The sequence below is a fragment of the Chanos chanos genome, chromosome 2 (assembly GCF_902362185.1).
Source record: "Chanos chanos chromosome 2, fChaCha1.1, whole genome shotgun sequence".
Classification (NCBI taxonomy): domain Eukaryota; kingdom Metazoa; phylum Chordata; class Actinopteri; order Gonorynchiformes; family Chanidae; genus Chanos; species Chanos chanos.
The window spans coordinates 51,809,029-51,824,135 of NC_044496.1; the positions used below are offsets into that span (position 1 = coordinate 51,809,029).

The window sequence follows — 15,107 nt, forward strand, 5'->3', positions numbered from 1 at the left end:
GGGGTATAACGTGTATTTTGGCGTCTTGGCGTGTCCATCATTGTTCAGTCTAACAGTGTTTTTGAATGTGGACGCATAGCACAGTTTAAAATCTGTAGCTGTATGCTGTGTACTTGAATAGCAATTGAATTCTTAGAAGTCTTTTGAGTCACAGTTTAAAAACAAATCACTCATTAGTGGAAGGTTCACTTCTACTAGTCCTGACAATTTCAGTTTAGTTTCTTATAGTCTGTGTCTGTAATCACTATTTTTGGAATATTAGACATTTAAGTCAGACAGACAGCACACATAAAATGAACAAGATGATTGTCCATATGTCCAGCCAGAAAATATGTTGCAAATAAAGAATGTCATGGAATGGGGGGAGACAGGACGACTTGAGCAAATGCACTGAGTTGCACTCATTTGCCAACAATGGAAGTTCTCACAAAATCACCACAGTAGTGTTGCAAGAGCATGCCGGTACATTTATGTACGGTAAAATTGTTTTAACATTGCTCTACAGTTATTCCAATATTGTAACACTACTTCAAAATACATGTTCAAGTAGCCATTTGTCCAAAATCATTCACAAGGCAGTCTGCTGGAAGTTTGCGTAAAGTTACAGTTGTGACTGAGGGTTAAAGCAGGAATCCTGAGGGATGAAACAGGAAATGGCATCGTCCCCCATTATTCAACTTCATGTGATGCGGAAAGAATGTTGTCATTTATCATTTTACTGATAAATATTATCAGTTTACTGTTGAATGTTATCGTTTTACTCTGATCTAGGCTGATATCCAAAGCATAATAATTTGTACAATTCCACATTATTATTTTAAGCAGGAAGAAGGCAAAAGCACTATCAGGTCTGAGTGGAGGGGGGGAAAAGAGAATGGCAAAAATTACAGCACTGCTTTGACTCTGAGGACTTTTGATTTCAACAGTCTGGCAGTCTAAGGAGCACCCGTTGCTTCATTCCATCAATAATTCAACAAATATACAATAAAAGAACTGCAGGTTTCAGTAGCTTTGATACTTCTCATCACTGCCCTTTAAAACATGTGTTGGTCCAAACATATTACAAGTATCATCTTATTTCTTGATACTTTATGCATACTAATTCCAAACCACACAATGCGGATAGTTGTATCATAGATATTTTCTAAAAGTGCCACAATAAAGGTCTAAAGAAGTTCAAAGAAAACAATGATTACCATTGCAAGTCTCCAAACAGCAAAATATATCACTATGTTCTTTTGATTTAAAATGTTGGATCAGCAGATTTAGATCTAGATACCATTTTTGATGGAATAATGGCAAGAAATCTGCTGTAATGTCCATTCAGATCTCATTTAGTCAACTTAATATGAATGGTGACATCTTGTGGAAATAACAAAATACATTAAAGTAGACATCATTCATGGGCAGATGCACAATGTACATAATGAATAAAATGCACTGTTGAACACAATAACGTTCATATTTGACAATAAATACTAAGCAAAATACTAAGTGAAACATTATTCATTTTGAAATTGTAGACTTTATAGTAATCCAATGAGTGGTCAGAACAAAAGTAACAACAGAAAAAGAAACAATTAATGCTTCAACTAATAGAAAACATCAGACCTGGAACTGCTAGCTTTGCAAATGGCACAGGTTAATGCAGCCGGCTGTTTAAGTAAATTTATCCCTTTTTTTTAATTAATAGATAAAGCAAATATCTCGAATGGTCCTACCTTTTATCTCGTTTCCCATAAAATGTATAAAACACAAGGAAAATCATAGGATTCCTGTTTTATCCATTTACAGCAGCTGCTAAACAAATCACCTAACAGGCTTTTCTCATGTGCAAACACCATCAAAAACCAGTGTACGGCTGTTCTAGTTTTCATTCGAAATAGAACACATAACTGCACAAGAAGCTGATGTAAATATAACACAGTCAGACTCACCTATACATGGTGCTTGTGTCCGTGAGATGTTTTTTAAGGAAACTAGTGGCAAAGGGGGAAGCGTTTTGCTGTGTTTTTAGACTGACTGGGGGAATTCCCACATAGTGAAAGGCCCTGATATTTTCAGCTCAAAGGGGGGACCTGGTATCAGTCCAAGAACTTAAGTCTGTCTTGTTAAGTGTTGCCAGACAACAGGAGCATTAAATATTATTTAGTGTGGTGTAACTGTATCCCACAACACACTGAAAATACAATTTAGCAGTGAGGAAATATCCTCCCCTGAATAAACATTATGACTTCAAAATTAAACTGTTTACCATTCATGGCTAAAATAACACACTGGGAACTGAGGTTGCATGCTACATGTTGTGTAACATATATTTAAACAGATTTATTGTGCATTAAAGTGTAATTAACTTTTGACACACAAACTGAAGTATTGTATATAAATACAAGTACTGTATTTATTCCCAAACCAGATGGGTTTCTGATGAGCATCAGTGATGAATGCAGTTTAAAATTTTAAAATGTCAATCCTAAAAAGTCAGGTTAACAGTTCTCTTTTGAAAAGCATAAATATGTTAAGCCTTTTTCATTTTCGTCAACAATGCACTTGCACACTACTACTCAGAAAATGTATTTTGTGATCTTGGATTCCAATTATATTCACTTTATTCCAATAATGTTCACTTGATATTGCACACTGTACCCAACAAAGCATGTTATGCATTCAGCACAATTTTTTTTTCTTTTTGCATAGTACCTAAAACACATTAAACAGTTTGAATGATACGTTTTATGCAAGTCTTCAGCTCATTATCGTGCAGTCTCTCTGATTTTGCAAGAAATAAAAAAAAAAAAAAATGCCGCATGCTGCACTCATATGATTGAATTATTCACACTAGCGTTATTCATTTATTTGAATGTTTTGCAGCCTTTATTGATGCTGCCTAGGATGTTGGCCTACTGCAGGGGATTTCCTAGCCTCACTAGTTTTTTCTTCTTTCCTCTTTTAACTCAAAGATGGTCTGACAACAGCTGCGTGCACACACATACAGATGCAAAAAAGGCTTAAGTGTGTGCAGTGGAGCGGGTATTAGAGAGCTCTCTTTGACAGAGGCTATCTGTCAGAGGGTGAAAGAGCTGTCAAAGGCGGCAGTCAAGTCCAGACGTGGAGAATCGGCAATGCAGTCACTGTCAGCAAACAGTTGGGGAGGTGTGAAGAAAGTCTTGAGAGAGAGAGACTGATGATTTATGCTTAACAGCTTTTACAAACCGTAAATCGTGATGTAAACCGTGGTCACGGGGTCATGAAATTGAAATGTGGGCTGCTTAACAAAGTCATGAGTTCTTAATTCTATGACAAGAACAATGGAAAAGGTCAAAGGGCACAGGGACAGGAAACAGCAAAATTTACAATTTCTTTCTATTAGAAGCTGTAGGTATTCAGCTTTTCTTGTGAATAATAGCTTTCCTTGTGAAACACAATGCAGACTCAGTTTATTTTAAGAAACCATACAAATGTGTCAGTTAACAAACTGCACAATATAGAAAACATCCGAACACTATCAAAGTGAAAGCCTATTTTAAAATCACCAATGTTTTAAAGCAGCTTTTTTTTTTAACTAATGTGCCATATTCTTAACTATGAAAATATGGAAACTAAATTATTCTTGCAAAACTACATCTTTTGACAACGAAAAAGTTTTTAATGTGTTTGATAATGAGATTCTTTACAATAAAAAGTCATGAATAAGAACAGGGAATTTCCTGGGGTCAAAAGCAAAGCCACTTGTTTCCTCTTCATTGAGCGCTAATGTAAATAGAGCATATTATTGAGCTGAGGATATAGGCAGAAATCAAGTACGGATGTGACAGCAGCTCAAGTTATGTTTTGAACCACACTTCGAAAGTTTTACAAAAAGTTCTGTTATCTTTATATATCTGAAATGATATCAGTATGATAGGTACCTTTGAAAAAGAGAGGGGATAAACACTAAATGTTGTTTGATTAGTTTTATTAATGTGTGTTGGGCTGAAAATCATGTAGGATTTCAGAGGAGGCTTCTTCACAAAGTCAGCAACAACACCAGACCAACTTTTAACAGGTTTGGGTCATTAAGCCATTAAGCATTTTTCAATCACGCAACTTTAATTTATTGCTTAAAGTCATAACAGGGTCTATATATATATATATATATATATATATTAAAAAAATGAAACATATGGACAGGACACTGGACACGGCGTGATAGTTTAGCTTTTGCTGAAGAGTGCATGTGTAATTAGCTTTGGTGAAAGACTGGCAGCGGCAGCAGCAGCAGGGCCTTTAACAGCACTGGGGTCGTCGCCTCCAGAGGGCTACACAGCATGTCGGCTTTCATAACACATCCAGTCACAGCCTCAGTCTTCCCCTCCACACAGCATTAAGAGGGTTTTACGATAGTCTCCTGAGGTGTCACCCTAAAAAAAAGAAAAAAAAGCATTTTACCATCAGGTAGCAGTCGTAAATGTACGTGCAGACCATTAACAAATGCAGTGTTTTTACCTCTTCCTGTCATTGTTCCATTTGTTTGATCAGAAAAAGGAAAGCCTACTTTGTGCTAGATGCAAAATAATATGCGTGTGCTCACTGAAGATTAATCCAGAAGATTCATCCAAGATGTTTGATCCAAAGGTTTTACAGTCTATAAAACTGAGAACACTTCATGGCTGAGCTGAGCTTTCTCCATTTAATATTCTGTCTTTCTTATTTTCAGGTCACATTTCATGTCAGTCATTTGCTATGAATCGAGCAATACGTCTAGACAGCTTCTGCGAGACTTCACATAACATGAAAGACTTGACCTTTAACTTTTGCCGACCACATTCAAGGGGTTAGACAATACGGATGTTCACAAAACAAGAATATTATTGTAACTATAATTATCTTACTTGAGTCCACAGTAGCAATCATTTACTACTATGCATTTATATTCTTCTGAAAACTGTTTTACAGGTTAAACAGTTGAGCAGTCACTCGGAATAAAGGTTCACATGAAATTGCAGTACAAATGGTGCAAACAATTTTCTTTTTTTTTTTTTTTGTCATTCGGCAGTGCATGCGTACGTCTTGTGTGCTTTATGTCGCACGTTCAGAAATAAACATTGCGGTTAGGTTATTAGTGATCTACAAAGGGAGTTTTAACTGCAAACCAGTAAAGACCTGTTATTGCGGACTTCCTGTCACTGACATTGTCCACCAATCACACGACGCCTTAAGAGAGGAAGTCATGCACACAGGGGAAATTCCTAAACAGCTGAGCGAGACCGAGTACACCACAGGAACCTATACAGCACTCTGTTCCCCCCTCGACCCGACCAAAAGAGGATATGCAACACTCAGAGTACTCACTGTACATTTAATTAGCTGTGTTATTTGCTACCCTGCGTTACATAAGTGCGGTAAACGGGAAGAGCGGCGACTTACGACAAACGCTTCTACCTGGATGAATTCATGGAGGGAGGCATCATGTGTGTCTTTGAACTCCTTGCGAATATTGAAAAGGTCGACCTCTGAGCGGGAGACCATGATGCGGATGAGCGCCCGGTCATCCGTGCCCAGGCCCTGAATGAGAAAGGGGGACCGTGTCGGCGAAGTTCACCGAATCATGCCATTTATTACGGCCTTATAACAATGCAAATTCATGACTGAACCAAAGTTATTTGAATCAACCAGTCAAAAGTGGTGACAGTTCTACCTTCATGGCTTTGTATAGACGGTCTGCAAAGTATGCAGGCTGGTTCTTCACACTTCGCACTGAAAGGAATGACACAGACAGTTACGCAAGGAGACTGTGGTACCATCTATTTGATAGATTCAGTACCGTACAAATCCATGGTTTGGCTTTCTCCTTACCTATGGCAAACATAGCATTTTTAACATCTCCCGACATCTCTTTCTTAATGATCTGCTCAATGTCCTTGTTGGAGCACTTGACAAACTCCTGGAACACTAGAATCAGGAATATGAATAAATCAGAATATGGGTCTTGGAGTAATGCTTATACGTGTCGTTATCTTCCTGTATGTTGCCTCTACGGTTCATTTCACCAGAAGTGTTTTACCTCTTCTCAGATGGGGGAAACTCCTTGTGCACAGAATACTCATGAACTTGTCCTCCATTTCACTCGAGTCATCATTGCATGCATTCGCAAGTTCCTGAGAAGAGAGTCATATAGAAAAACCCACACTGTGACACATTGTATGGCCTGCTTTTTGTTTTGACCTACAACAAACAAAATACTGATCGTAAGTTAAAGATTAAACGTGTGCTGAAACAAGAATGATGAAAAAGAAAGCCATAAGTATAAAGATTGCTCCTAGCTTAATATGAATATTACATACATACATACATACCACATACATACACACATGCGTGTGTGTGTGTGTTTATATGTTCTTTATTACCTGAGCATCTGCCTTCGCTCTGTCCATGTCTGCTGGACCTTCCTCACGATTCCCCTGAGAAATACAGTTGGCCTGACATGAGTTCTATGTACGGTATAAGACTGAATGTATATGGGCATATAAAAAGCAAAAAGTCTTAGCCCTGGAGACAGCATTGCCAGCACCTGCACTAGAGAGACAAGGATCCGGCAGAAGCGTCCTGAGGTATCTGACTGAATAGCGTCCTCCAGGCTTTTCTTATATTCTGTAAGATCCCAGTTCAAGAAACAAGACACCATAAAGTAAAATACTGCTATGCTCATATCATAGTGACCATTTTCTAATATAGCAAATTACATCACTCTACCTGTTTATGTTTCAAAGAGTACCTGGGCAAATGCCACCCTCTGTTGGCTACCATAAGAATGACAGTAAACAAGTTTGCTTTTACTCTAATTAGGGCACTTTGTTCATTTAAATGATTGTTTGATAAAGGTTGAGTAAGGGCTGCTTTCTGGACACATTACCTTAAACAGTCTGTTATCTCTTACCTTCTTCATAAGCTGCACACATAGCATGAATCTCCTGGTTGCTTCTCGTGACCAGAATCTCAATTAAAGCATGTTCATCTGTTCCAGCTCCCTATGGTACGAATAAAATAAATATTTTTAATGATAAATGAATAAATGAGTGAACGATCTGAGGCAATCTGTCCATAAGTAAACCACACAGTGTAATAAGAAGCACTCATCTGAGAATCCTGAGGATAAATCTGTTACCATAATGAAATGTTAGATTATGCTGAGACTGGTGCATAATGACATACCTCCATGGCTTTTTTCATCATTTTGGCATCGAACTCAGGAGGAGTCATCATCAACCCCAAAATGAGCCTGCACAGGTTCTTGGAAAGTTCAGACTTCAGATCTGCCATAAGATTCTAAGAGAGAACATTTGACACATTAAAAAGGCCATTACATATTCATGACATATACACAAATGTTCTTTTGCATCCATTTCTGGCTCTGATGTAACTGTGGAGAATTAGTTATGTTTTATATTTTTTTTTACAGCTCAGAAGCTGGGCTACAGAGCGTGGAGAGCGCAGTCTCTTACCCTTCCCAGTAAGGATTTGAAGGCTTGTCTAATTTCCTGTCTCTGTGCATTGCTCCTCTGGACCACGATGTCGATGATAGCATCCTCATCCGTGCCTGATTACAGTACAGTGGCGTTTTATATACATATGTGTTTAAATATATCCCTGTATGTAAGTCACATCTGGTAACTCACAGGTGATTATCTGTGTGTGGACTCACCAAAGCCTTTCATTGCTTTCCTGAGGGCTTGAGCATCGCTAGCAGGGTCAAAACCTCCAGCAGGGCGCACAGTTCCCCTTAACTATAGTTGGAGAAGACGAGAGTGTAATTAGATTCATTAAAGATACCAACACACAGACCAAAACACACACACTCACACACACAGACAGATTCAGTTAATTAGAGAGTGGAGGGGTAAGAAAAAAAACACTTGCACACACACACATACACGTACACATACACACATAGGAGAGGCATTATTCCATGCATGTGATTGGGTTTAAAATAAAGAGGTCAGTGGTGTCAGTTGAACAGAAACACGGAACAAAAGGAGAGTGTTAGAAAATTTCTCTGTCTCTGTCTGTATATCACATGTTTCTCTTAGTTCTAAGACATCAGCCCATTAAGGTACTAATACAGGTATTACTGCGTAATCTTCTCTTTATGCTATCATTTTTGATCATCACATCCTCTCGAAGGTACATGTTTCATTTCACTCCCTGTTCGGGGAGACACAGCGGCTCGAGAGAGAAACGAAATCCGATAAAGAGGCAGCAGGCAGCAGACGCTCGCCTCGTTTTGAAAACGCTGGGGTCTTTGTGACTATTGGAGACTGGGGCAGGATGGGAATTTGTAACAGGAACTGGCAGGGTTTCAAGATGCTGATTTGTGAAATGAATGGCATTCTGATCCTATCTGCAGTCAGACAAAAGCCTCCGCTGTGGAGGGGAGAGTGCACCACCGTGTTATCAGAGCAAGTCTGAGCAGAGCATGGAAAAGATCATTAGGGAGGGCTAATTTGATGCATTCCCAGACAAACATGCGACAGGCATACGAAGGAGAGCGAAGAAGACTCGACCTGAACTTTGGTCATTGCGCTGATCTCCCACATTTTGTAAGCTAGCTGCGCGGCCTCGGGGAAGAATTCACCGGCTAAACTGAAACAAAAGCAGCAAAAGTCAGCAACCAGGAAACGTATTATATCTCCAAACCGACATTTACACGGGACGTTTAGTACAGCACGGTTATAAGATACTCTTGAGATACTGCACAGGCTTCTCATGCTGCTTCAAACTCTTATTTTTCTCACCGGAGTCAAATATACAGGGAAAATCTTTTATTTTAAAACCGTGCTCTTTAATTATGAGTCAACACAGAGTTTCTTCAATTAGGAAACGTTAGGAAGACCTAATCTACATTACTGAATTACTATACGTGTTTTCGCTTACAGCTAGTTGATCATTTTGGTAACACAAATAGAGGATCATATTATTAATTTATACAGTGCCATATGACTCAGTGAAAAGAGAGGCTTTATATATGCAGTAATAGGGTTCAGGGGGGTAATGAGAGAGATAAAGTACTGCTCTATTACCAGCACCATGAAATATGCATACATTCGAACACACACACACACACACACACACGCACACACACACACAGTTGAAACCCCTGACAGTAGCACAATAGCTCCCCCTGCTGTCTTTATAAAGTTCTTACAGAATGAGCAGCCATTTGGCAGTAACTTACTCATCATCTCCACCACACAGCTTGAGTAGAGTCCTCTTGTACTCGCCTGATGTGTCATCCTGGCCAGTTTACATAAAAAAACAATACAGCTATTATTCATGATTGGAAATCACTGATGGAATGCGTTTGATACAGACACACGCGATTCAAAAAAGAGGCATCTCCCGATATTGTGAAAGATCCCTTTCGAAAGATTTTTAAAAGATGAAACACAGTGAAATTCATCTTGGTTATAATTTCTTAATTTACAACAGAATAGAGCCAAGTCATTGCGACATTTGTGGCATTTAGAAGAAGACTCTCTGTACCTGAATCATATTGTACAGGGACTTCTCGTAACGTAGCCGGAAACACTCCCTGATGTCCAGCATGTCAATCTCAGAGCGAGAGATCATGATGCGAATTAAAGTGCCATCATCTGTGCCCAGACCCTACACAGAAGGACAGAGAGAGAGAGAGAGAGAGAGAGAGAGAGAGAGAGAGGGGAGATAAGGGCACCAAACACAAGAGGGCGCCATTCAAAACATGAAAGTCATGAAAGCTTATTGCCGCTATCTGTATTTACCTTCATGGATTTGTACAGTCGTTTGGCAAAGAACATTGGAACACTCCTGATACACTGAACTGTGGGAGGTAAACAGACAGACAGGCAAATAAATATCAGACACAGCAAGGACAGGGCATTTAGACTAATCTTAAAGTCTTTTTTAAATTTAAAGCCTTTTTTAAGAATTTTGTTTGTTTGTTTGTTTTATTACAAGCAAAAACCTACCAACTGCCAGCATCAATCTCTCAAAGTCCCCAGAGAGCTCACTCTTAATGCTGTCCTCTATGGATTTCTCAGCAATCCTCTGATACTCATCAAACACTAAAAGGCAAATGTGGACAAAGAGAGATAAAGGAACAAATGTTTCAAATAAAATAAATGTTTCATGTTTAAAATGTGAACTGCTGTGTTTTAGCGTTTGAAGAGAGGGCCAGTGGTTTGTGGGGAATTTCAGGGTTTGAAGAGAGTGCCCAGTGGTTTGTGGGAATGCACTGGAAAGGGGGTAGATTTCATCACCGTAAATGCCCCACCGATGTGTTAATGTGTAACTGGACCGTACACCTACCAAGCTGCAGATGGGTGACGCTGCGATTTCCCAACAGCATGATGAATTTGGCCTCGTCTGTTCCCCACTGCGCCTCCCCCGCGTCGTACAGATCCTACAATCAGAGGAGAGAAGAACAGACTTGAGTCTCACTGCCCCCCCCCCCTCAAATCTCTGCTCGCCAAGTCACCTGCTCTCTTTCACTCTCTCATGTCTCACAGCTTACAAGCGCTCGGTTTCAAGTTACCATGGTCACGCAGCACACGCTGTTTAACAGCTTCGGGTATTCACACGAATACACGAAGTACGTAAAGGTCAAGAGAGAACCTCTGACACGAAACAAAACTAAGAGATTATCAAAAACAGTTAAGCTTTTACATGTGTGTGTATGTGTGTGTGTGTGTGTGTCTTTGTGTGTGTGCGTGTCTGTGTGTGTATGTAACACAGAGTTCGAGAACAGCAGGTCATGAACTCTGTGTGTCATGAACAGGGACAGTCTGTGTATATATGCAGGCCTGATGCAGCTGGCTCACCTGTGCATCTTGCGCCACAAGATCTTCACTCACCACATCATCATCCTCTCTGGTCCCCTAGACAACCAGACAATAACCATCACTCACCGCCGCATACATGGCAGTAAACAAACCCACGTTTCATTTTCAGAGCCTTCAGTAACTACAACCTCTATTGGATAAATCCATCACAAAGGTCAAAGACGACTTTTAGTGACGTGGAGGAGAAGAAAGTAAAAAAGAGGAACATGAAAGTAAAAGAAGAAAAGGAAACATGTATTGAAACTGTCAAATGAACTGAACTGTATAACAACAGTTTTGTGGTATGTTCAATATGACAACCATTAGTCACCTCATAAGCACAGTAATGACTGTCAACAGAGAACAACCAAGGTAGGGTGGGGGATTATATCTGTTTATTAAATATCATATCGAGAGCAAAGACACTTTTTTTGTTTGTAAGAAAGAAATTTTCACCTCTGAGCCACACTCAGCTCACCTGGAGTAAAACAACCAGCATCTTCTTAAAATGTCCCGAAGTGTCACTTATGATATCCTCTTCAATATCTTGGCCGTATGCTTCAGACATAAACCAAGCAGCTTTAATACGTTTTCAAACAAATAGAAGCACCTCATGCACAAAGTGTTGTTGATTTACATGAGGTTTCTCTTGGTCTCTAATAAAGACTTTTAAAATCATTTACCATCTTTGTAAGCCTCCACAAGGTTGTGTATTTGCCGGCTGGTTCTTGAAGCTAGAATCTCAATTAAACATCTCTCATTTGTTCCAGCTCCCTTTAACGAAAAAATTAAAAAGATTTTATGCGTTTTTAAACAACACAGTCTGGTTAACATTGAGTGTATATGTGTTTTAGCAGCACAAAGCAACCCCCCCCCCAAACCAAACTTTATGAAGCCATGGCACTTACCCCTAACTTCTCATGCCAGCCATAACAAAATAGATATTCAGAGAAACCAGTCAAGCACTGGCATCACTATTCAACATCCATGCATTAGTATTAATAAGAAAATACTGTTAGTAAATATTGTTATAGTATTACTGCAGTAAATATCACTGCAGAATAATTTATACAAACAGGCTAGTTAAAGAAAGAAAAAATTGCGCTCAAAAATTTTAATTAAAAAATCATTTGCTTTTGAAGCACAAGCATGTTGTTGCCTTAAGTAGCACAGCTTGTCTCTGTCATGGCATGGAACACAAGGAAATTCATTCAGGATTTTGTTCTTAACAAGCTTGATTATGTTTAAGACATAATATGCGTTAGAATTCATCTATTTTCCATGCAAAGATTCAGAGTAAAGCTAGACACATTGGGTTTTGTTTTTTTTCAGCTGCACAGTTTCGTTACAGAATGCTGGTCTTACCTTGACAGCGTCCTTAATTGATTTGGCATCGTAGTAAGCTGGAGGTCTCATTAAACCCACGATAACACGCTCAAAGTTGCCGGTCAATTCATACTTTAGATCTTCAATCAAGTCCTAGCAGGGAAAGAATCTGCTAAATATTTCCACATCCCACAGTTCTGATTTGACACTATAGACGTAGGAAACAAATGACTGGAGGGACATCCCAGAAACAAATGCTTAATCACAGACAGAGAGTCATGTATTCTGATAGTGCTGCTTATGTCTGGCAGTACCTCTCCATACTGAGAGTCATGTATTCTGATAGTGCTGCTTATGTCTGGCAGTACCTCTCCATACAGAGAGTCATGTATTCTGATAGTGCTGCTTACGTCTGGCAGTACCTTTCCATACAGAGAGTCATGTATTCTGATAGTGCTGCTTATGTCTGGCAGTACCTTTCCATACAGAGAGTCATGTATTCTGATAGTGCTGCTTATGTCTGGCAGTACCTCTCCATACTGAGAGTCATGTATTCTGATAGTGCTGCTTATGTCTGGCAGTACCTCTCCATACAGAGAGTCATGTATTCTGATAGTGCTGCTTATGTCTGGCAGTACCTTTCCATACAGAGAGTCATGTATTCTGATAGTGCTGCTTATGTCTGGCAGTACCTTTCCATACAGAGAGTCATGTATTCTGATAGTGCTGCTTATGTCTGGCAGTACCTCTCCATACTGAGAGTCATGTATTCTGATAGTGCTGCTTATGTCTGGCAGTACCTCTCCATACTGAGAGTCATGTATTCTGATAGTGCTGCTTATGGCTGGCAGTACCTTTCCATACAGAGATTTGTAGGCAGCGCAAATCTCCTGGCGTTGAGCGTTGCTTCTAGACGCGATCAGGTCCAAAATGGCTTCCTTGTCAGAGCCTACACAGCGTAGCAAACAAAGGTTAAAGGTTTATCATGGTTCGATTTCATATTGTTTCCCAAACGGACGCTTCTGTGGTGTCGGGACTCACCAATGCCTTTCATGGCATTGTAAAGTGCCTCGGCGTCACCGTTTGCATCGAAATCAGGAAAATCCTTGACTGTTCCTCTGAAACCCTGAAAAAAAAGAGAGAGAAAACAAGGCTTTATCATTCCTTCAGAGTGATATTCGAAGAAGATGAAACAGTGGTGGGACACAGGGCGAATAATGAACAATGCAGTGATGTCATTTGGTCAAATGATTTAATCACAAATGAACATTTTTTTTTATGCAGATAACAGCAAATTCTTCACCCATGCTGCTGAGCAAACAGAGATTTTGACAAAAGTCCAATTTTCAAACCCACTGGCATTCCATATAAGCACAGCGAATTGTATAACTGTTTGAACATTCATTTAATCCAATGACAGAAACACTGAGCAGAGGAAGAATGTGAACACAAGCTGTGTCGCTACAATGCCATGTTTGGTAAGACTGAAATCATCATTTCGATTCTCTCATTCTGTACCTCTATGGGAGCCGGTGAATTCCTTAAATCAAAGGGCACACCTATACCCAGCATTTCTCCAGGCTAGCCTGTCTTTGGCTCTTTAATGTCCAAGAGCAGTATTGCTGGATCCTGGCTGCACGCTCAGAAGGTAGGCCAAGGCCTATAAAGCAGGCCGCTGACACCTGTCTCTGTCTGCATCTAACTTCAGTGCAGTCAGCAACAAAGGGCTCTGTGTGTGTGTGCGTGTGTGTGTGTGAGAGAGAGAGAGAGGGAGAGAGAGAGACAGAAAGAGAGAGAGAGAGAGAAAGAATGCCTATGTACATTGGAGAATGGGTGTCACTTTACACACAGTTCACAGTGCACTGCAGTGGTATATGTCCCTGCTTTAGAAGAGCAGACATGCATCTGACAAGGCAGCCAACCATATGACTGTGCATTTCTGCGGCCTCAGTGTCTGCTCCCGTGTCCGAGACACAGTGGCTTAGTACGTATTTCTGACATCTAGTAGCGATTATTAGCTTTTCGCTGCAGAGGAGCAGCTGGTCAGGATCCTCCACCTTACCAGGCCTCTCTGCACATGCTCAGTTGTCCCCGTGCTATAGCTAACTGAAAAGAAACATCACTCAGAGGGACAGCTGCGGAGTTGAATTCCCTCAGCAACAAACGTCTAGCAACAGCCACCGCCCCAAACAAACCCCTGACCAAAAATACATTAGCCCCTTCCCATTTCTCAAATCCTTTTTCTTTGCAATTTTTGAATCATAAGAAGATAAAAAAAAAATGTGAAGAGAAACTAAAAGGAAAAGATGAAGTGTGAGCGTCTCGTAACCTTTCTTGAAAACATCTACCCCTTCCAATTTTTCACATCTGTTTACTTTGCAATGCTTGAATCACAAGAGCGTAAAAATGTGAAGGGAAACGACAGGGAAAACATGAAGCGTGAACCTCTTGTGACCTTTCATATGTCACATTATTAGTCATGAATTCTCTTGATGGCTGACTCATTCATTAAGAGGGGCCTGGTTTTTTGATGAGTCACTTTGTCGCTAAAGGAAATGGTGATAGCCTATGCTCCCTACCATACAATGGATGGACAACAACATCTTTCAAACTGTGATTGCATCTGCTTTGTGTACCTGAACAGTTGAATTGCATTGTCATCTGACGAGCTTAGGGGTTATATTCCATACATCTCACAGTCATTCGGACCATGATGAATTGATAAGAGGGTAATATTTTCGCTTACCTTTCCCATGACTGCTTTACTGAATCTAGGTTGTCAGTGGAATGATGACTTGAACCAGGGATTAGAAGCTGCAAAAACGAGAGCAGAATTACTTTAATTCAGTATTGACGCTCTTTTAAGAATTTACCACGTATTCAAACAAACAGTATGGTCCTGCTCTTTTTCAGCCGTGGTCTGTTCATGAAGTTCATCGCCTTTCA

General features: G+C 39.9%; 1 protein-coding gene across 3 annotated transcripts in view; it reads right to left on the reverse strand.

Annotated features, from left to right (window-relative positions):
- Positions 1 to 4,145: 4,145 nt before the first annotated feature.
- anxa6 (annexin A6) overlaps positions 4,146 to 15,107 on the reverse strand; it is a 12,012-nt gene continuing 1,050 nt past the window's right edge. The window contains exons 2-25 of one of the 3 annotated variants that reach the window (XM_030792732.1): positions 14,908 to 14,975; positions 13,203 to 13,287; positions 13,016 to 13,110; positions 12,201 to 12,314; positions 11,519 to 11,609; positions 11,314 to 11,393; positions 10,836 to 10,892; positions 10,324 to 10,417; positions 9,984 to 10,079; positions 9,777 to 9,835; positions 9,520 to 9,642; positions 9,212 to 9,270; positions 8,541 to 8,619; positions 7,682 to 7,763; positions 7,482 to 7,576; positions 7,192 to 7,305; positions 6,917 to 7,007; positions 6,551 to 6,630; positions 6,387 to 6,440; positions 6,044 to 6,137; positions 5,836 to 5,931; positions 5,678 to 5,736; positions 5,422 to 5,544; positions 4,146 to 4,400 (exon numbers count right to left, since the gene is read on the reverse strand). In XM_030792732.1, the coding sequence (XP_030648592.1) occupies positions 4,341 to 4,400; positions 5,422 to 5,544; positions 5,678 to 5,736; positions 5,836 to 5,931; positions 6,044 to 6,137; positions 6,387 to 6,440; positions 6,551 to 6,630; positions 6,917 to 7,007; positions 7,192 to 7,305; positions 7,482 to 7,576; positions 7,682 to 7,763; positions 8,541 to 8,619; positions 9,212 to 9,270; positions 9,520 to 9,642; positions 9,777 to 9,835; positions 9,984 to 10,079; positions 10,324 to 10,417; positions 10,836 to 10,892; positions 11,314 to 11,393; positions 11,519 to 11,609; positions 12,201 to 12,314; positions 13,016 to 13,110; positions 13,203 to 13,287; positions 14,908 to 14,916 (1,989 nt within the window). In that variant the 5' untranslated portion in view covers positions 14,917 to 14,975 and the 3' untranslated portion in view covers positions 4,146 to 4,340. Of the gene's footprint in view, positions 4,401 to 5,406; positions 5,545 to 5,677; positions 5,737 to 5,835; positions 5,932 to 6,043; positions 6,138 to 6,386; positions 6,441 to 6,550; positions 6,631 to 6,916; positions 7,008 to 7,191; positions 7,306 to 7,481; positions 7,577 to 7,681; positions 7,764 to 8,540; positions 8,620 to 9,211; positions 9,271 to 9,519; positions 9,643 to 9,776; positions 9,836 to 9,983; positions 10,080 to 10,323; positions 10,418 to 10,835; positions 10,893 to 11,313; positions 11,394 to 11,518; positions 11,610 to 12,200; positions 12,315 to 12,637; positions 12,642 to 13,015; positions 13,111 to 13,202; positions 13,288 to 14,907; positions 14,976 to 15,107 lie in introns of those variants that run through there. The other 2 variants (XM_030792723.1, XM_030792740.1) reach the window with 2 other exon arrangements.